This window comes from Miniopterus schreibersii (assembly GCF_964146895.1).
Source record: "Miniopterus schreibersii genome assembly, chromosome: 20".
Classification (NCBI taxonomy): Eukaryota; Metazoa; Chordata; class Mammalia; order Chiroptera; family Miniopteridae; genus Miniopterus; species Miniopterus schreibersii.
This window is the reverse complement of record NC_138122.1, coordinates 27,440,126-27,460,840: the sequence shown is the minus strand read 5'-3', so window position 1 is coordinate 27,460,840 and position 20,715 is coordinate 27,440,126. Positions and strand designations below refer to the sequence as shown.

At 56.7% G+C, this 20,715-nt stretch overlaps 1 protein-coding gene across 17 annotated transcripts in view; it reads left to right on the top strand.

The window, feature by feature from the left end:
• The window catches only part of RIMBP2 (RIMS binding protein 2), a 63,518-nt gene that overhangs the window by 12,719 nt on the left and 30,084 nt on the right, over positions 1–20,715 (top strand). For 11 of the 17 annotated variants that reach the window (XR_013997819.1, XM_081123145.1, XM_081123150.1 and 8 more), the window contains 2 exons: positions 15,432–15,554; positions 19,648–19,752. Coding sequence is in view for 16 of the 17 variants with exons in the window: in XM_081123145.1 (XP_080979271.1) it covers positions 19,651–19,752 (102 nt within the window). In the remaining variant the exon portion in view is untranslated. Of the gene's footprint in view, positions 1–13,361; positions 13,452–15,431; positions 15,555–19,647; positions 19,753–20,715 lie in introns of all 17 variants that reach the window. The other 6 variants (XM_081123143.1, XM_081123142.1, XM_081123141.1 and 3 more) reach the window with 1 other exon arrangement.

Below are 20,715 nucleotides of genomic sequence, written 5' to 3'. Positions count from 1 at the left end.
TGGGCATCAGCGACGGGAGCGGAGGGGCCGCTGGAACCGGCGGTCATTGTGAGGGACGCGGGGGAGATAGCAGGACGGCATGGGGATCGTGACTTTCAGGTTTAGATGTGGACAAGGCGGCAGAGGGAGGAGCCCCGTTGCCTAAGACGAGAGCGATGGAAGGAGCATCGGGTTTGTGGGGAAGGGGTGGATTCCATTCTGCACTGAAACTCCGTTTTGAGTTCGAGTTGCCCCTAAACAGGGAGAAAAGCAGCCGTCGGACGGCCGGGTCCAGAGTTCGGGTGACTCCGGGGCTGGCTCCGTTCCTTTATGCACATTTGGTTTGAGGGCTCCTGTGCGGAGGCACAGTCGGGACACGAGGTGATTGCGGGGGGCGAGCAGGACAGCTGCCCCTTTCTGCCAGAGGCTTTCCTGTGGCCCGTGGCCGGCCAGGCCCCGGTTGCCGTGGTTGTTAGTCAGACAGAGCATGAAGCAGGTGAGCCAGCTGTCTGGGCGCGGCATTGGGAGTGAACCTGACAGAGACAAAGGGGTCTGAGTCTCATATTCCAGTGAACGTGAAGGGGGGATGGTGATGGTGGAGGTGCTGATGGCGGTGGGGATGGTGATGAAGGGGATGGTGATGAAGGGGATGGTGATGAAGGGGATTTTAATGGCGATGATGGTGATGGTGATGGTAGGAATGGTCCCAGCCATTCAGCAGACTTAAATTCACACCCGCTCTTGTGATTTCTAGTTTATATGTTCATTTTCTGTATGGGGAACTCAGCTGTTTCAGATGTAGAATACATACTTGGTAACCATTTGTTTTCAGTTTCAGCCAAAACCCCAAAACCAAAAAACTATCACTTCATCAGTAAAGGCAGGGCCCTTGGGGATGGAGAGATGCCTGGAAAATGTCCCCCAACCCCACATCTTTCATCATTATCAATACAACAGGAGCAGTTCCCCTGATAGGTGTCATTTACGAGAGCAGACGTATTTGCGCGCCCTGAACAGACAAACTGTGTCGTTAAGAACACTTTCAAACAGGATGTGTCTCACTGAGTGATGTGGGTGGCTATTTGCATGTAATTTTTCCAGTTCATTTACTCCCCATGGCCTGGGGACTCAGAAGTCACTCTGTTCTCTCGGGTGCAGGAAGGTTACTAGATGCTTTTATTTTGCTCGCTCTGGGGCTGAAGCTGCAGAGAGGGGTGATGCACGTGTGTGCGAATCTCTCCTATATTTGGAACGGGCTAGGGGTTTTTTTTGATAGACTGTTGGCCGCTTTGCAGATGCATCATTAAATTATTGCATTTAAATTTAGCTCTTGTCCTCACTTTGGAAGGGAGTGAATGTTGGAATCATTTCACCGTGAAGGGAAAGCAATCAGACAACATCCTCAGGACTTACGGAAATGGGGTTCCTGGCCCGTGAGTGTCAGGGGCTGTGTGTTCAACTCAGAAGGCCTAGGGAGCTCCTGCAGCCCCAGGAAATTCAAACTGCCTCAAACACACACCTGAGCAGTTGCCAAGGTTGAAGCTCCATGAGGGCAACGTTTTCCATAGAAACCTGCACTGGTCATTCTCCTCGGTACAATGTCACCATCCTCCCAGTGGCCGCCAGGGCCCCTCTGTGTCAACAGCCTGTCAGGTGTTTATTCACAGACCTGAGCTGGAGAAGTTATGTTATCAAGGACATTTTCACAGGGGTTGTGAACTTGGGGGAATGTCTTTAAAATCATATTCAGGGGCAACAGAGGATCAGTGGAGCCACACCTTACACAGGTGTGTAAGGTAGAAACTTGTGCCACCTTCCTGTGCCTCACCCATCGCCAGTCACTGTTAGCAGTCTGGAGTTTCCCTTCAGGATTCCCAGACCTTTCCCTGTGGGTACACGCACACACACACGCACACACATGCACATGTGCACACGCACGCACGCCGCACACGTACGCACACACACGCACACACACACACACATGCACACACATGAACACACACGCACACACACGCACACACATGCACACGCACGCACACACAATGTCTTCACATGTTATGAGATGCACAGAGAATGCTGGGATGGTGCATTCGTGTGCGTGCACACGTGTGTCCCGTGTCCAGGTGCACACAGACACCGCTCTGCTCCTTTTCAGACTCACTTTCATTACTGGGGCAGAAGACGACATGCTCAGTTTGTGAAAACTCAGGCGTGTTTGACTCTTCCTTCCGCCCAGCTGGCCACTGTCATCCGTTTGGCCTTTCCGGACCTTTGTCTCCATATTGTGTGTACATGTGCACACGCGCGTGATCTTACCACCTGGCAGCACATTATAGGAGCTCGGGCAATATTTGTTGAAACTGGGAATCACTGACCCGGAAGGAAGTGGACCCCCCAGTGTCCCGGGACTTTGACCCATGCCACCTGCTTGTTCCGTTCACTTGCCTGTTAGACAAGTCAAACGTTCCTTCCTCCTGGGGTTGGCAGGCAAGGACTTAACTCGGTGTCTGAGCTCTCGGGACAGGGGTGGTTACATCTGAACCTTGAGGACAGTCAGAGGGAGAGACCGTGGCCTCTTGGCCTCTGTGGAGAATGTTCTGACCTTCAGCCTGGCGTCGCCTACATCCAGGGTGTCCACCAGGTAACAACCTAGACAGACGTAACCAACCAAACCAAATACAGTCATGAATTTGCTGGAAAAATCGAATCATTTATTAGAAAAATTATAACTTGCATTTTAACTGTGGTTTCATGGTAGTGATAGAGTTTCCTTTCTCAGCATCTTTATGTCCACAAAACACACGTCGTGCTTGTTTGAGGAGAAAGGAGACGAGAATAGTTGGTACCCAGAAACGGCAAACACATGGTGTCTGGGGAACACAGAGGAAATTGAGATTCCAAAACTGAGGCCCTGATAACCTTAGGTGCAACCTTGGGAGCTGTGGTCAGACAGGACCTGAGCTCCAGGGCTGCGGTCAGACAGGACCTGAGCTCCAGGACGGCGGTCAGACAGGACCTGAGCTCCAGGACGGCGGTCAGACAGGACCGTCTGCAGGTTCCAGGCTCACGTCTGTCCGCTCAGGGCCTCAGGACAGGCTGTCTCCGCATAATGTCATTTGTGTGAAAATGTCGAGTTCAAACGGCTCTTAATGTCATTATCCTTCATGACTAAAGCAATTATATATTTTAAATTCCATTTTGTTTGTCCCCCCCCCCTTTTTTTTAAGTAGACGAGTCAAAATGGAAAGGGCTCTGTTGATATCAAAGCCTTAGTGCCAATTACAGTCACACACTCCTCGGTGCTGCCCTGACCCTGTCGGGAAGCGCCCGCGGGCCGGGCAGGATCGGCTCCCTGTCTGCATTCAGGGCAGGAAGGAGCAAGAGAGCGCAGGTGTGTTTGGCAGGCGCTTTGGAAACCGCTGTGAGACTCAGACGTTCAGCTCTGGTATCAGGGTCTTCGTAGCGTCTGTTTTTCTCTGGTCTCTTGGCAAAGCCAGACCCTGGAATGTGCTCGACTTTCTCTGTTTGTTCTGTGGAGGCTGCTGGTGTGACTGTGCCCTCAGAAAGGGCTCGGGCTTGCTGCGCCCTGTGCCCGTGTGTTTGTCAGGGCTCTTGAGCTTGCTGATGACAGGAAACCAGCTCCAACTAGATTAAACAGAAAGGGGGCTTCACCGACTGGTGTAATTGAAGAGAGAGGAGTGTGGCGTCAGGAACGGCTTGATCCAGGAGCTCAAGCAATGTTTGGGGAATCTCAGTTTCCTCTGTGTTGGCTGCGGTTGTAACCAGAGTCCCTTCATCGTGCATGTAGGGTTCACAGACCTGCTGCCGTTTTTCTGTTGCTTGACGCGTCTACAGTTCTAGGCTCAAAAAATCACGTGAAACTTTAAACTTTCCTTGCTTGGGCTTCCTACTTTTCACTCATGGAAAGGATCCCCCCGAAGTCTATCACCCTAACACTCATCTTTTGGAAGACCCATTTCCCGGAGCCTTGTGATCAGGATCAAGGGTCTGTTGTTGTTGTTAATCCTCACGGGAGGATATTTTTCCCATTGATTTTCAGAGCAAGTAGAAGGGAGGAGGTGAGGGGGTGGGGGGGGGGAGAGAGAGAAACACCGATGGGAGAGAGACAGGGCCTGTCCCTGCCACCAGTTAGTAACCAGGCAACAGAGCGTTTGCCATGGCAGATGCTGTGGGCAGAGGGCAGCCGGCTGCCGGTGCGCGGGAGGCTCTGAGGCAGAGGGATTGATAAGGGAGCTCGGCCGCAGGTGGAGCTTAATTTTTAACCTGTGGCCATGACGACGCCTGGTTCCCATGACGACGTGGCTGTGAGATTAGGAATCCGCGCTAATCAGCCCTTTGGAGAGCAGTGCTCTTGCGCTTCCTGTTTCCCAGTGCAGCGCGCCAGGCCCCTGGCCCAGAGCTGTGGCGCCCTAAACCCGGCCTGTTCCCCTCGACCGGCCGCAGGAGCTCAGACGCATGCTCTCCACTCCCTAAACTGGGGCTGTTAGGTTCCTTTGCATTTGAGGGCCTATTTCCCAAGGAACTCAGGAGCCGATGGTGACGGACGTATGGGAACAGCCGTGTTTCAGTCAGGAAGACCCGGGGTAACCAGAGCTCTTGGTTATAACTGGTTTTGTGATGCAGTTGTCTTAGTGGGGAGCAGTGCGCACTGCCTAGCCATGCTGTCTGTCTGTGGTCTGTGCACCCCACAGGGGCGGGGGGTGGCCTCACTGCTTCAGTTTCCCAGCACCTAGGGCGCTCCTCTGACAATAGGAAGCACACATGTGGGCTGGCACGTGATTGCGTGAGTGAGTGAGTGAGTGAGTGAGTGAGTGAATGAGTGAGTGAGTGAGTGAGGGAGTGAGGGAGTGAGGGAGTGAGGGAGTGAGGGAGTGAGGGAGTGAGGGAGTGAGTGAGTGAATTCAGTATATTGAAAAACATGTTTTTCCAGCTTTGCCAATTTGGTGTCACAATTTGAAGGCAGCTTCCTACAAAGTAATGAAAAAAACCAGAAACTTCATTAGCAAGAAATCTGTTAATGTCAGGCTTTTAGACAAAGACCCGTTGTCTCTGATGAACATCTGGGGGGGGGGTCCCCACGTGATCTCCCTCTCAGTCTCCGTCTTTCCTTCCCTGTCTCTGTCCCTCCCCCCCCCTTTCCCACGGTCTGGTCTTGCATTATTGGCAGGATCGCTGCACAGTCGGATGGGACCAAAGCACCTCTTCCCCACCCCTGTTCATGCTCAGTCTCCCAATTGCTTTAAGTTGCTCCGGCTCCCAATTGCTTTGTAATGTAAATAATCTTCACCTGAAGGTTATTTACATTACAAAGCTATAAAAAACATTTCCACCTCAACGTTTGTGAAGAAGGCATTTTGCCTGAACTTCATTTTGAAATTCCATCAGCCTCCAAAATGTTTGTTCAAATGTGTCCACACCCTGTGAGGAGAGGCCCAGCCCCCAGGAGTGGGGGGCTCCAGGCTGGAAGGAGGGCCGCCAGCCGGGGAGGTAACAGAGGGGAGCCCTTCCCTGCCTGCCCAGCAGACGGGCACCTGAATGTGGACAAGGCCCACCTGGCCTGTTTGTCTTTACCACGAGCAGAGGCAGGAGGCCCTGGCCACTGTGCCCAGAAACTGGTCCTGCTTTTGGGGTGGGCCCTTCCCTCAGGAGATCTGTAACTTGGGAAATTCCATACTCATTTTACTTACGATGCTTTTGTTAAAAATAATAGAAAACCCATTCAAATCGGCTTAAATAAAACAATATTTGGGGGAGCAAAGAGGCGGGGCATTGAGATGTAGCATAGACTTTGTGAGGTTAGACCCCTTATATCACCGACATGTCCAGCTTGTGTCTGTCCTTCCTTCCTTCTTTCTAAGTTCGGGCTTTGCCCCAAGACTTATTTTCTTAGTAGTTGCAAGATGGTAGCTGTAATGGGTTTTAAGTTTGTCCCCCTAAAAGATGTGACCAGATCCTAACCCCTGGTGCTTGTGAATAGAGCTTCATTCAGACAGAGTCCCTGCTCATATAACAAGAACTATGGGGATGAGTTCCTGAAGGGACACTGGAAGGTCCTGCCTGGCATTGGCCCCTGTTATTTGCAGATGTGGAGACGTGGGCTGAGAGGACATGAGCAGAGAGGGCGGGGAGTGTCTTCCTTCGGTCTTCACCAGCGTTGTCTCCTGCGACGGGGACTCCAGGTGGTCTGGGATGGATGAGTGAGCCCCCCCCCAGAGATAGTAAAGAGCTGTCTCTTTAATGCTTCTCATTGAAAGTTCATTAGCCAAGAAGATCACTATAAACTTTTAGAGGGATTACGTCACCACTGTTTGCACACTGAACATGCAGTAGCCACTCAATTAAATGTTTAACTTAAGACTATGCCTCTCCTAAGAGCGGCTTTCCCACAGTGGGATCGAGCTCTCTTGTCTCTCACCGTTGGGACTCAAGTTGGCTGAGCCTGTCTTTGGAGAAGGAGACCAATGGCCGGGTTCCTAGTTACACCTGTGAGAGAAGCCAGGCTGGATTCAGAGCGACTCTGAAGATAAGTGTTCTCCGCGGGCTGGAGGGTAACTGCATCGCCGAGCTCACCCACCTCTCCCCAAATGCCGAGGCCTCTGGGCCGGCTGAGCGATGCCTGGGAGCTCAGCTCCAGTCTCCTAGCAAAACTCAATTAAGGCGCCAAGCTGGAAGCCAGGCCGGACAGCAAATTAATTTTTAATCCATGGACACAGCTTGCTGTTCGGCATGATGAATGTGCCACAGCCCCGCGGCTGCCAATCCTACAAGAAACAAAGCAGATAACCGCATTTGCTGGGAGCCTGCCTTCTTCCCTTTGCTGGGCCCGCCCCTGTCCCCAGCCCGAGTGGGTGGCCTCAGGGCTCAAGGCGGCTGATAGATTTGTCTGTTTCCACTCAGGACAGGAATTCTGGTGACTCGGACGGACTCTGTTCAGTGTAGTGACATCAAGTCTCCCTGAAAGTAAGTTTATTTGAAAAGATGTCAAAAGAAAGTGGATTCATTTAAATGGAAAATCTTTAAAGATGAACAAGACAGACAGCAGGTGGATATGGCTCAGAAAGTGAAGGAGGACCTACCTGCCTGCCTGCGGTCGGGAAATATCGACACAGAGCTCAGAGCAGAGGAGAGGCCAGAGGCCGGAGGGGGAGGAAGGGAGACTTCCTGGAGGAGGTGGGCTTTGAGCTGGGTTTTTGAAGATTGGAGAGAAGCTGGGATGGTGGGCTGGAGAGGAGGAGAGACACTTCAGACGGGATGGGGAATGTCAGGGGCACGGGCTTGGGGCTAGAAACGGTGCGGGAAGGTCCCGAGGGCTACGGCCCTCAGGCTGTGGATGGCAGGGGCTGTCAGGCTGCGTGGGCCTGAAGGGAGGAAGCTGTCCCGGGCAGCGGCCACCCGTCTGGGTGTGGGACAGAAAGTGGAGGACATGGCTGCCCAGCCCTTCTCTGTCTTATTTACAACCCCGCCCCGCAGCCCTGAGCCAAAGGGAGGAAACGGGGGCTGCGTTGGAGACAGTCTGCTGGGTAGTCCCTGGTGCATCCCCGAAAGTGCTTGCGGTCATTTTAATTCCTGTTTTCAAAAACATTTTAAAGCTACTAAAACACATTTGAGAAAGACGGAAGAAATCAGTAACAGAAAAGCAGCCAGCGCACTGACTCGGGTGCGCTTCCTCTCGGTCTTTTCTCATTAACACTGTTTTACGGTGTCAGGGGGTTGCAAACTCAGAAGCCTACAGGGCAGGTCGGGAAGTGAAACGGGCGAACCTGGTGAAACGTGAGAACTGTCAGAAATGCAAGCAGGCCCGGCCGGCGGGGCTCAGCGTTGAGCGTCCACCTGGGATCCAGGCGATCGGGGCTCGGTTCCCGGTCGGGGCCCATGCCCGGGCTGTGGGCTGCAGCCGATCAATGACTCTCTCATCATTGATGCTTCTCTCTCTCTCTCCCTCTCCTTTCCTCTCTCTGAAGTCAATAAAGATACATTAAAAAAAAAAAAAAATGCAAGCAGGAGGGCGTGGTGGGGACCGCGGCGCCCAGGCCTGCCCTCCCTGCGGACTGTGGACGGTGCCGGGGGCACAGCCACAGTGGGAGACGCGCGGGTGGGTCTCCCTGGCCGGACGGAAACGCTGCTCACCCTGCCCGGAGCCGCTGGGCCCAGAGAGGCCGCCCCGGGGCCGAGCTGCCTGCCCTCCGCTGAGGCCGCCCCCCGCGCTCGCTGGTGTCCGCCCGGCCACATTTCTAGGGCTCTTCCACGGGAAGGTCTTTATCGGTGGCCGCTGCACCTGCCCGATGGCAGCAGGGACAGGCCGCCTCCTAATCTCTCTCCCAGGGTGACTTGTTGAGGCCCCGGCTTCCGTTTACGGCCTGTGGCGCACACATATGCCTCTTGGCTCCTCCGCGGGGCTCCGCGGCGGCTGGCAGCGGCTGGCGCCAGCTCCGTCCTAATCCTCACGGCCCTCTGTCTTCCAAACCCAGCGATGGCAGGTTCGCCCACGCCTTGGCCGGGAGACAGGAACAGTTTGGTTGGATTCCCTTTTCAGGGCGACTGCTCGGGCCCCTGCGTGAGCAGCACAGGTGCGCCCTGGCTCCCTCGGGCTGGGCTGGCTGCCACTCGGGGCCCGGCGCCCAGAGCTACAGGGTGGGCGTCCTGGGCTCTGTGGGCCGTGGGCAACCTGCGGGGGCCTCAGACACATGGGCATGGGAGGTGCAGTTCAGGCTCTCAAATGGAGTGGAGCCGTTCTCTTCCAGGTGAGACGCTAGGCCCTGGCCATGAGACGGCGAGTCCCCCCCCCCCCCCGCCTTCCTTGGCGTGTGTGCTTTGGTTTAAAGTGTGCGTTCAAGGTACAGGGACTGCTCTGGCCAGTGTGGGTCAGCCGGTTGGGCATCACCCTGCGTACCGAAGAAGGTTGCCGGTCTGATTCCCGGCCAGGGTGCATGTCCAGGTTTGGGGCTCGATCCCCAGAAGAGGGTGTGCAGGAGGCAGCCAATCAGTGTTTCCCTCTCACATCGGTGTTTCTCTCTCTCTCTTTCAAAATCAATAAAAAATCTTTTTAAAATAGAAAAAGATGCAGAGTAAAATTCAGAGTTCTCCCTCTGACTGCAGGCCCCGTGGGACCCTTCTTCCTGGACCTTGTCTGCCCCCCAATCTCCCCCACTTGCCCCTCACTGCCCCCAGCAGACCCAGCTGTCCCCAGGCCAGCGTCTGCGCCGGGCGCCTTCCCTCTGCGACGCTCTCCTCCCTTCCCGGCCGGCGGGCTCAGTCCCTCACCCCCACTTGGTCCTGACCCGAACACCTGGGGGGTTCTGGTGAAGCATTTCTTGGGGGAAAACCCCCCACAAAACTGTGGCTGGTACTATTTGCCCATTTTCACGGTGCAGGAGCCTCCCTGGGGTCGCTTTCAAGTTCCCGGTGAGCTCAGGAGCCCAGGGTTGGGGAGAGGCACAGACGTGGCCCCGGAGCCCCCGTGAGCTCAGCTCCCGCACGTCACCCCTCGCCGCCCGCCTTGCACTCTGTCCCACTCATTGTCGTCTTTACACGTTGACTTCTCCATAGAATTGAAACGGAAACCCCCCGCAGCTGTGGGTGACATGAGCTGACCCGAATGTGAAAGGGCCGCTGGGTGCGGATGGGGGGGGTGCGCAGGCCCCGATTACGGGCCAGTCGGCAGGCGGGCGACCCGACCACTGGTGGACACAGGCGGCTGGCCCGCGTGACTGCCTGGAAGGCCGAGGTCGTCATGGAAACAACAGCGCCTCCTAAACGGAGCCCTTTCTGCAGGGAGGCGCGTCCGCTTCTCGTAAGGGCATTAGCATCGGACGTGAACGCTCCGGGTGGTCTCCGCCGCGAGCTCCCGCTTACATACTTTACTCCCCGCGCGGTCTGACGGCCCAGTCCTCCGAACGGCCTCGTTCATAATTGGAGGCCGACCCCGGACCTCTTCCTGGAAAACCAGCCACCCCGACGGTCGGACACACGTTGGGTCTTTCCTCCCATTTCGTATCTGAACCGGTCCAGCATCTTGCGTTCGGGCTAATCGCCGGGCGTGGAGAGGCCGCCCAGACGCCTGGCAGAGAAACGGGCTCCGCGGGCGCAGAAGGGGCTCCAGGTGCCTGTCCACTCGTCGGCTTTGGAAGGAGGTGGACTCGCCCGCAGGGCCGTGAAGACACGACATCGGCAGGGCGAGTCCTGCGTGTAACTTGCGTTGAAGACTTTCGAGTGGTTTTTGAAAAGCCCTCTGAGGCTTAGACCCGGACGCAGGACAGCAGTTTCTCGGCAGGCGCCTGCTCTACGGCGCGGGCTCCTCGCCCCGGTCTCGTCCTCAGAGGGGACCGACGGGACGTCCACGCCGGCTCCAGCCCTCCTTCCCCGAGCCCCACGGCCAGGGGTTCCTGCTTAGCTTTTATCCGACGCGCCGCGAATGTCCCCGGCCCTGCGGTTTCCCTGCCTTTCACGTCTCCTTCGCTCTCACTGTGCCCCGCGGGGTCCTGACAAGCTGTCCGGCGCCCACGGGAAGGGGAGGACACTTGGCCGCCTAGTGACACCCGCTGTCCCTTATTCCCGCCAAACAGAGGCCCAGTTTTTTCCCAGGGCTCTTCCCAGGCAGGGAGGCACCCTGCTGCCGGTGGTGCTCCTTGGAGGGTCCGGCCCCGGGTGGGACACGACCAGTGAGAGCTGAGGGCCCCGGGTGGCCGACGGGAGGGGTTTCTTTCTCCCCAGCGAGATTCGCGAGGAAGCCCCTCTGAGGGTCACGCTGGGCCCTCTGCGCCCGTCTGCATCCAGCTTGTGCGGAGTTGGAGGCCGGCACACGTGGGGGGGGCCCCGGCTTCAGGCCGGGCGCTCGGGGCCGTCCTGGTCCGTCAGCTGCTCCACGTGGTTTCCGTCCTTGCAGACAAAGCCCCGCTCTCCCGAGGGTTTCGTAGAATTACCGTTTCTGGCGGATAAAGCTCCCTGTTTCTCGGAGGGTGGCTTTGAAGTAATTGGATACAATCTAAGGTTGTTAGACACGAGTGGCTCGTTTGTTGGTGTCAGGGAGAGAGGAGACGCGGGCGCTAACGAGGTTCGAGCTTGGCTCAGATCAAACGCTCCGGCGCCTCCCCGGCTTCGGTGGGTTTTCAGTTCTTATTTTGTACTTTTCTACATTTTAAGACGTTTCCTACAGTGAGCCTGCATCACTGTGTCAATCAGAAAAGGTTATTCATAAAAAGTCAGTTCAGATAAATTTCTCTTTTTTTAAAAAAATATGTTTTTATTGATCTCAGGGAGAGGGAAAGAGAGAGAAACACCAGCGATGAGTCACCGGCGGGCTGTGTGCTGCGCCCCTGCCGGGATCGGGGCCCACACCCCGCAGGTGCCCGACCCGGGTCACAGGTGGGCGCAGCCGCTGGGCCCGCCGGCCGTGCGGAGTCCTCTGCGCGGGCTCGGCCGCCCCCCGCCTCCGGCTCACGGGCCGGGTTTGCTCCCGTGTCCGCTGTTCCGGGTAGAAACCCTCCCGTCGAGTCACGGAAACATCAGAAAGGCTCCCCCCTAAGTCGGGGTGAGCAGCCCACCCCCCACCCCGAGATAGGTCCTCTGCTAAATTTTAAGACATTAAATTTTTTCTGGGAAATAGATCTGTACGTTTTTGTTCGTTACCACGTTGGGTATTTTTCAGGTGAAAGGCTGTGGTGTGGGCTCGGAGCTGCCTCCGTGCTCCTGGAGTTTATTAAGTGGCGTAAACCTCGGAGGCTCAGCATAAACACTGGAAGTCACTTGTGCCTTTTTCTGTGACCTCATAGCTCCGGAGCCCCTGAATCCCACGCATCGTCCGGAGTCTCAGATCCCGCCGCCAACTGCGGGAGTCGAAGGGGAGTTTCCACACAGCATCTCCATCCTGGTTACAGTTTGGGGAGGGACAGAAGTCAGGGCCCAGAAGTACAACCTGGTGGCTCTGTGACCCTGGTCGTTATTTAACCCCTAAGCATCAAATTCTGCGTGTTAAAATTGGGGTAATAACAGCAATACCTGTCTTATAAGGCGGTTGTTGGTGTGAAAGAGAAAATGTCGGTCACGTGCTTACCCAGCGGCTGACGCAGAGGCGTTCGGTAAGCGTTAATTATTATAATCTTAATGCCAATCACGGTCCATCAAATGCCTCTTTGCTGTGGAGCTAGCCAGACACACGTTGACCTTTATTTTCCTGTGTTTTCCCCAAATCGGAGAAGCTCTGTGCTGTTGGCTCAGAGGTAACTGCTGCCGCCGGGTGGAGGGGCCTGGGCGTCTCCTAATCAGCACCCTGGACAGGCGCAGGCCCGGCCGCCCGGGGTGCACGGTCCCGCTTCTCATCGGGTGCAGGGATCAGCGCAGGCCGAAGCCTGAGGGGACACTTTTTAATCACCGACGCGTCTACTGATTTTTATGGTACACTGGCAGGATCAGCAAGGTGACTAGTGATGAAAACTCGGCCTTGCTTTGCTCGTCCCTGGTGTCGGGACTTAGGTTTAAAATTTAACAGCCAGAGGTGGCTGGTGGCTACCTCTGAACGGGGCAGACGCAGGGAAATGTCCCTGTTGGGGCTCCAGTATCGGGTTGGGCTGGGGGACAGATTACCGCCGAAGCCAGGCAACCCCTAAGGGCCCCAAATCAAGAAGAGTCTGATCCCGACGCGTAACGGGAGCGCGACTGCGAGTGTGTTCAGCCCGACCGCCTTGTCGGGCGGTCTGCAGGGTTCCCGTTTCCATTGCTCACATGACTCCGTTTCCTGATGCAGAATTTGAACTGGGTGACAGGAGCCCCGGGGTGGGAAGGAGAAAGCAGATTGCCGAGGCTCTCGAGGAAGTAATGGCCTCTGTAACCGGAAAGCGCACACGTTCTCGCAGAGACGCTTAAAGACCTCTCATTGCTGCGCTCCTTGCGGAAGGGCCCACGAGCCTCACTCTTTGCACTAATAAAGTTCAGTTGGTAAGTTTTCCGTTGCCCACTAGCAGCTGGCAGCTCGGCACATCGATTCGGTGCCGATGGGCAGGTCTGTCGCTGTGATTTCCTGGTATAATTTTTCTACATTCTTTCTTTTCCCTTTTCTCATCGCTATTGCCTTACTGCATAATGTTTTTTACTTTTTAAATTGATTTTTAGAGAGAGGAAGGGAGAGAGAGAGAGAGAAACGTCAATGTGAGAGCAAAACTCTGGTTGTGGCTGCCTCCTGGACGCCCGACGGGTGATGGGGCCCGAGACCCGGGCATGTGCCCTGACCCGGAGTCAAACGCGGCCTTTTGGCTCATGGGCTGGTGCCAACCAACTGAGCCTCACTGGCCGGGGCTCCAGTCAGATCTCCCTCCTCCGTGTCTGCGAATGCTGGTGTGGCCTCACAGTGCCCTTTCCTTTTGTCCTAGGAGAATGAACAGGGGGATGCTGCCCGGGGAGCGCCTCGCCTGAGACCCCAGCATGCGGGCCTCCCTGCAAGGGCCGGGCAGCTGGACCAGGTAACTCACCGCTGTTGACAGGCCCGTGGGAGGGGGCGGCAGGGAGGGGGCGTGTGACCAGCAGTGCTGCTTCCGGCTGTGCGCCCGAAAGGCCTGGGGTGGGGCCTGCAAACGCCCCGTGATGTCACGGGAACCTGTGCCCTGGTGTTGAGGCTCAGATACGAGGACAGCCTGTTCAGGGAGGGCCGAGGCATGTTCGCCCGGAGGACTTGGATTTGTTTCCGAGTTCACATCACCGTAGCAAACGGCATTAAAATCCTCTTGCAAATCAGACCTTTCCGTGGCCTCTTAATAGCAGCCTTCCCACAGCCCTGCGCCACGCGGGAAGGCCCGGGGCGCCTTCCTCTCCTGTGGCTCAGAGACTGTCAGGTTAAAGGAAAGCTCTGGACGTAAAGTGCTTGAGGCAGAAAGGACTTGGGCGACTGAAGAGCAAGGCTTCGGGGTGGCCTATTGTTGAAGCACAATTTGTGCTGTACCTTTGGGGGAGGAGGGGAAGAAGCGGAGTCTGTGGTTGGCTCACATGAAAGGTATGGGGGGAAAACCAGGCACCTTCTCAGAGCAGGGACGTCCTGCTCGGTTCTGAAGAGGCCGCAGGAGAGCTTGAGGGGAAGGGCGCCTCCCGGACCAGCGCTGAACACGGCTCTGGGGCCTGTGGTCCGAGAATGGTCATGGCTCCCGAGGTTATCAGAGCAGCCAAATTCTAATGGGGCCTTATTGCCATTTTTATCTGCTTTTAAGATGGGTGAAATTATCTACCATCTATCTATCTATCTATCTATCTATCTATCTATCTATCTATCTATCTATCATCTATCTATCTATCTATCATCTATCTGTCTGTCTGTCTATCTATCATCTATCTATCTACATATCTATTTATCTACCTGTCTATCTATCTATCTATCTATCTGTCTATCATCTATCATCTATTTATTGTTGATATGTTTTTATTGATTTCAAAGAGAGGAAGGGAGAGGGAAAAAGAGATAGAAACATCAATAATGAGAGAGTCATTGATCGGCCGCCTCCTGCACGCCCCCGACTGGGGATGGAGCCCACAACCCTGGCATGTGCCCTGACCGGGAATCAAACTGTGACCTCCTAGTTCATAGGTTGATGCTCAACCACTGAGCCACGCCGGCTGGGCTACTTATTTTTTAATATGTTTATTATTTGTATTTTTTAATTGAATTTATTGGGGTGACATTAATAAAATTATATAGGTCTCAGTTGTACAGCTCTACAATACGTTATCTGTATGTTGGATTGTGTTTACCACCCCAAGTCAGGTCTCCTTCCATCGCCGTTTATCCCCCATTTACTCTCCTCCACCTTTTCCCAACCCCTCAAGATGGGTGACATTTTTAGACAAAAGAATTAGTATCCTGGACAATCTGGGTAACACTTTCGTATCTCTTAGTACTTTCAATTCAAAGGGACAGAACACAATTCAAATTAGTGTAAGCAAGCCAAGGGAATCTATGGGCCCATGTAAGTGGAACGGAAAACATGAGCTTCAGGCGCAGCTTGATCTAGGCGCTGAGATGATGCCGTCAGGGTCGTGCTCCCCCCTCTGCAGCTCTTGGTGCCACATCTGTTTCCTTGGCTCTGCTCTCAAATGGGTCCTTCCCTCATCCTGGGAAATGGCGCTTCAGCTGCAGCCTTTTGTGCTCAACTTTCCAAGTCCAGTGGGCAAGAGAGAGTCTGTACCCAGGCTCCTGCACAGGTGCACACCCCGTTCTCCATGGCAGCGGTTGGGTCACGTGGCCCCTCTTGCAGTGACTGCACCGGGGCCGGGATTGCACTGATCGGCCAGGCTGAATCGCCCCCCAGTTCCGAGCCAGTCCCTGTGGCCAGAGGGAAACATGCTCCAGAGAGAAACGAAGGGGGAAGTGCCCGATGTGGGGGGGGGGGGGGGGGCGAGTGCCCATGGCTCCCACCGCGTGGCAAACGGCCTCCTCTCCTCCTCGCTCCTTGCAGGTGAAAGCGGACTATGCCCAGCTTCGCCACGCGCTCGCCCTCGTGACCAGAGAACGCGATTTGGCCCTGAGGCAGAAGCGCCAGCTGCAAGCCAAGCTGGAGAACTTAGAACAGGTCCTAAAGGTAGGCCAGCCCTGCTGCCGCCTGTGGGGCCCGTGTGTGGTCTTGAGCGGAAGGGAGTTGAAACTCTTTTCCAAGCCGTCATCAAAATTCAGGGCTCTCGGGGCTGTTTTTACCCTTTTTGTGGTATAAAAAGCGATAAATGACAAAATTCAAGTGTTTCTGGAAGCGATCCCGTAAAACCAATTATGCATTTCCATTTCTTCGGATGTTAAACACAGCTGGGCGGGGGATGGTAGGCAGTCGGGCTGCCTTCAGCCGGAGACCGGAGATGTCTGCGTTGGGTTTTCAAACTTCATGAATTCAGGGGGCTCCTCAGATGTGTAATGACCTTCATTGCAAAGAGAACAGCTAAGTCAGAAAACCGCTTTATCAGGGCGCCGGGAACGGGAGGCCCGCTGCACCTCTGAGGGCTGGGGCCCCCTTCATGGCCAGTGGTGGGCTGACTTGCTCTTGATGTCAGAGTGGAGCTGAGTGAATTCTTTGCCTTTTTCCCCTCGAGTTTTAAAGTTTATGGGATTCTCATTGTGGGAACAAAGCTTGAAACATAAAGGAGTAAAATAGCAACCACGTCCCGTCCTACCGTCCAAGCACCAAGCAAGGCACCCGTCAGCCCCCCCTCTGCAGAAGCAACTTTACCTCCGAGCTGTAATATTTGGGGGGGGGTCCTGGGGCTCCAGGGGGAAGCAGGCCCGTTGGTTAGAGGGTGGTCAGGGCTGGGGTGAGTGGGAAACGGGAGTGACTGCTAAAGGGCACAGGGTTTCTTTTGGGGTGATGAGCATGTTCTGGCGTCAGTGTGATGATTGCACAGCCTTGTGCATGTGCCAGGGCCACCACACTGGACAGGTGGAGAGGGTGAATTTTTTCTCAATTTAAAAATAAAGGAGCCCTGTTCTCACACTGCTGGGCCCGAATGGGAGCCAAGCTCGCTGTGGGGGTTTCCCCTCGGAGCCTCTGAGTCCCCTGCCCGCCTGCCGGCCAGTCGTTCCTCCTGGCTGGAGTGGCGAAGGGCCCTGTATTCCGACGGGCACTGAGGGGCCCACCGCTCTCCCATCTGAACCTCAGCCCAGGGCCCTCCACCCAGGGCCTGAGACTGACCTTACTTGGAAATCAATTCCGGGGAGACACTTGTTCCCTCCCATCCCTGCTGACCACCAGGAAGCCCCTACCTTCACGTTTCTGACCTCTCCAGTAAGACCTTGGAGCGAGGTGCTTCAAGATAGGGTTTTGTTTAATTCAAACACGTTGTGACTAATTAGGGCCGTCCGCTCCTTGAGACGTTGTCGAGCTCTCGGTCCAGCCGCAGGTGGGCGACGCTGGGTTTGCGGCCGGATCCTTGGAAGCTTCCGCTCTGGTTGTCTGTCCACCTGGACGTCTCTGCACACGGTGCCGCGTCTGGAATCTGACCCAGGCGTATAAAACCGTTTCTGAATAATTCAGTTTAACCCCTTCTATTTCATGACTCCGAGCAAAAGGAAACAGTGTTCAGAAAGGAGTTTTGTCCTCAAGATGAACAGATTAGTCAGTTCGGATGCAGATAAGCTGAGGCTTATTTTGTGGTGATGAACAGCTGAGTATCTGGGATTAATAAGTAGCTCCCACTGTGACGATTAATCTGCCTTTACCTGCAGCCCCTCCACCCATCCCCTGGGGCCTGTGCAGACTCCTCCTCTCCCTGGGATCGAAACCTGGAACCTGCCCTCGGTCCCCGTAGGGTTTAATTAGCGTTTTGAGCTCCTCTTTGCTGCGGGACACGCTCTCCAGTAAAACCCTCCGAGCTCTCGGTTAGGGCTCAGCCTCCAGCAAAACCCTCGAAGGGCCTGATGCAGACACCTGACGGCGTCGCCCAGACCTGCCCAGGGAGGACCCGGGGTTTCTGCCCTGGAAGCTCGGGCTCCGTGTCCACCTCTGAGGGGGTTTGTCGGGGGCACTGAGGCTGCCCGGCTGGCGCCGCGGGGCTCACACTCTCTCTGGTTCCGATCTGTCTTCCCCCACCCCTGTAACTCCTGTGAAGGGAAATGACTTTTTCCTGATTACTTTGCCCAGGCCGGGCAGGTCCAAGCAGAAGACACATCCCCCTTGGGTCTGATGTTAAGATGGTTCCGTCCCCTCCTGCGTCTCCGAGCTCCCAGGGCAGCGGCTCGGTGACACTTGTAGGCTACTGAAGTGCTCAAGTTGACGTCGGCGTCCTGCTATAAATAGCTCTGCTTTAAAAATACACCCGGCCCCGGGGAGCACTGGAGGCCGGCGGCTTCGCTGTGGCTCGATGCGTAATCCGGGTGCTGTTCAGATGAAAACTGTCCCCGTGGCACGCGACCTGTGCCCTTGGTGGAGAAGATACTTGTCGTTGGACGTGGAAGCCACATATTAGGAATTTAGGGGTAGTTTGTCTTGGGGTGAAAGGCAGGGGTTTCTGGACACTTTGGGAGAACTCAGGGACCTGCTGTGGCCGCTGTGACATGCAAATTGCCTCCCAGGAGAAGTGTGGCATTTGGGGACCAGGCAGGAGGGGGACCTGGGCAAATACTATGGCTCCTGTGGCAGTGACAAGCTTGGGACAACGCCCACTGCATGGGAAGAAAGTGAGAAACCTCGGCTGGCACCGGGGAAAAATGTAGAAAAGAGACAGAATTTTTTCAAAACAAGGAAAGAGAGGAATGTTCACCTTTGCATGGGAACCTGTAGCTCTTGCATTTAAAGTGTAAAAAAGAAAAAACCGGGGTGGAAGCCTCGCTAGGGCCAGGGTTTCCCCTGATTGTCCCGCCACCCTCGGAAAAAACTTGGGGAAGCAACAAGGGTGCGGGGGAGTCGGGGAGGGGCTTCTGTGCATGGCACAGGGCACAGGGCACACGGCGCAGGGCACAGGGCACACGACACAGGGCACAGGGCACATGGCACAGGGCACACGGCACAGGGCGCAGGGCACAGGGCACATGACACAGGGCACAGGGCACAGGGCACACGGCACAGGGCACAGGGCGCAGGGTGCAGGGCACAGGGCACATGGCACAGGGCACACGGCACAGGGCACAGGGCGCAGGGCACAGGGCACACGACACAGGGCACAGGGCACATGGCACAGGGCACACGGCACAGGGCGCAGGGCACAGGGCACATGACACAGGGCACAGGGCACAGGGCACACGGCACAGGGCACAGGGCGCAGGGTGCAGGGCGCAGGGCACATGGCACAGGGCACACGGCACAGGGCACAGGGCGCAGGGCACAGGGCACAGGGCACATGGCACAGGGCACACGGCACAGGGCGCAGGGCACAGGGCACAGGGCACACGGCACAGGGCACACGACACAGGGCACAGGGCACACGGCACAGGGCACAGGGCACACGACACAGGGCACAGGGCACACGACACAGGGCGCAGGGCACAGGGCACATGGCACAGGGCACACGGTGCAGGGCACATGACACGGCACAGGGCACAGGGCACATGGCACACGGCACACGGCACACGGCGCAGGGCGCAGGGCACAGGGCACAGGGCACAGGGCGCAGGGCACAGGGCACACGGTGCAGGGCACATGACACAGGGCACAGGGCACAGGGCACATGGCACACGGCACACGGCACACGGCACACGGCGCAGGGCACAGGGCACAGGGCACAGGGCGCAGGGCACAGGGCGCAGGGCGCAGGGCACAGGGCACACGGCACAGGGCACATGGCACACGGCACAGGGCGCAGGGCACACGGCACAGGGCACAGGGCACATGACACAGGGCACAGGGCACATGGCACAGGGCGCAGGGCGCAGGGCACAGGGCACACGGCGCAGGGCACAGGGCACAGGGCACATGGCACACGGCACACGGCACACGGCGCAGGGCGCAGGGCACAGGGCACAGGGCACAGGGCGCAGGGCACAGGGCGCAGGGCACAGGGCACACGGTGCAGGGCACATGACACAGGGCACAGGGCACAGGGCACATGGCACACGGCACACGGCACACGGCACACGGCGCAGGGCACAGGGCACAGGGCACAGGGCGCAGGGCACAGGGCACACGGCGCAGGGCACAGGGCACGGCACCCGGCACAGCGCCCAGCACGCCCCCTGACCTCGCCCCGTCCCCACAGCACATGCGCGAGGCTGCTGAGAGGCGGCAGCAGCTGGAGTTGGAGCATGAGCAGGCCCTGGCTGTTCTCAACGCCAAGCAGCAGGAGATCGACCTTCTGCAGAAGGTAGGCGGGGCGGGTCCTGGGCGGGGCCGAGGGAGGGGCCGGCAGTGGGCCCAGGAGGGCGGCTGGCTGCCACCAGGCCTCTGTCCAGGCTTCAGACCCTGACTGGGAGACTGAGTCCTTTGTGCTCCCTGGTGCTCTCTCCCTGCCCCTGACCTGGCCTGAGTTCATTCCTGTGCTGCAAAAACGCACAAAAGGCGCTCACATCCGTTGCTGGCGAGGCTGTAGGGGGAGGGACCCTGGATGGCCGGCGGGGGCGTTGGCATTTGGGGCAAGCACCTGACAGCCCCCGTCAGGACTGAAAACAAGCGTATGCTCCGGCCTTGCGACTTCCACCCTGGGATGTGCCTGCAAGGACCATAGGAACCAGCTCAAAAGGAAACTGGGTTGAGGTCCGTGCCCATCCAAGGGCACGGTGGGCCCGTCCTGGCACTGCCACACCGTGGACCAGTGTGACGTCATTGAGTAATTCTGGTTGGTGTCTGTTATCTGGGGAGATCACATGGTGTGTTATTAAGGGCGCAAATCAAGTTTCAGGGAAATATTTATAGCGTAGTCTCATTAAGAGACAGAGAGACAGGGAGGCAGAGACAGAGGGAAGGAAGGAGGGGGCCGGGCAGTTCAGAACGTGCACCCCCAGCCCCTGTGACAGGGCTGGGGGCTAAGACATCAAGTCCCGCCTGACCTTTAAACGCCATGGTCCTCCTGTCTCCCCAAATGCGTGTGAGAGTCTCTCAGGGCCATGGGGCTTGGGTCCCGTGCGCAGTCCTCACCTCGTGTTCTTCCCAAGGCCTGGTGTCTCTGGCCCCCCGTGCGCCCCTCCCCCAGGACAGCGGCCCCACAGCCAGAGCCCATCTAGGTGGGGCCCAGGTCCGGGTCCTGCGTGTGGGCAGCCCCTGCCCCCCTCCGACAGCCTCACCAGGTCTGATCTCAAAATAAAGGACACACTTGCTCGCCCGCTGGCTG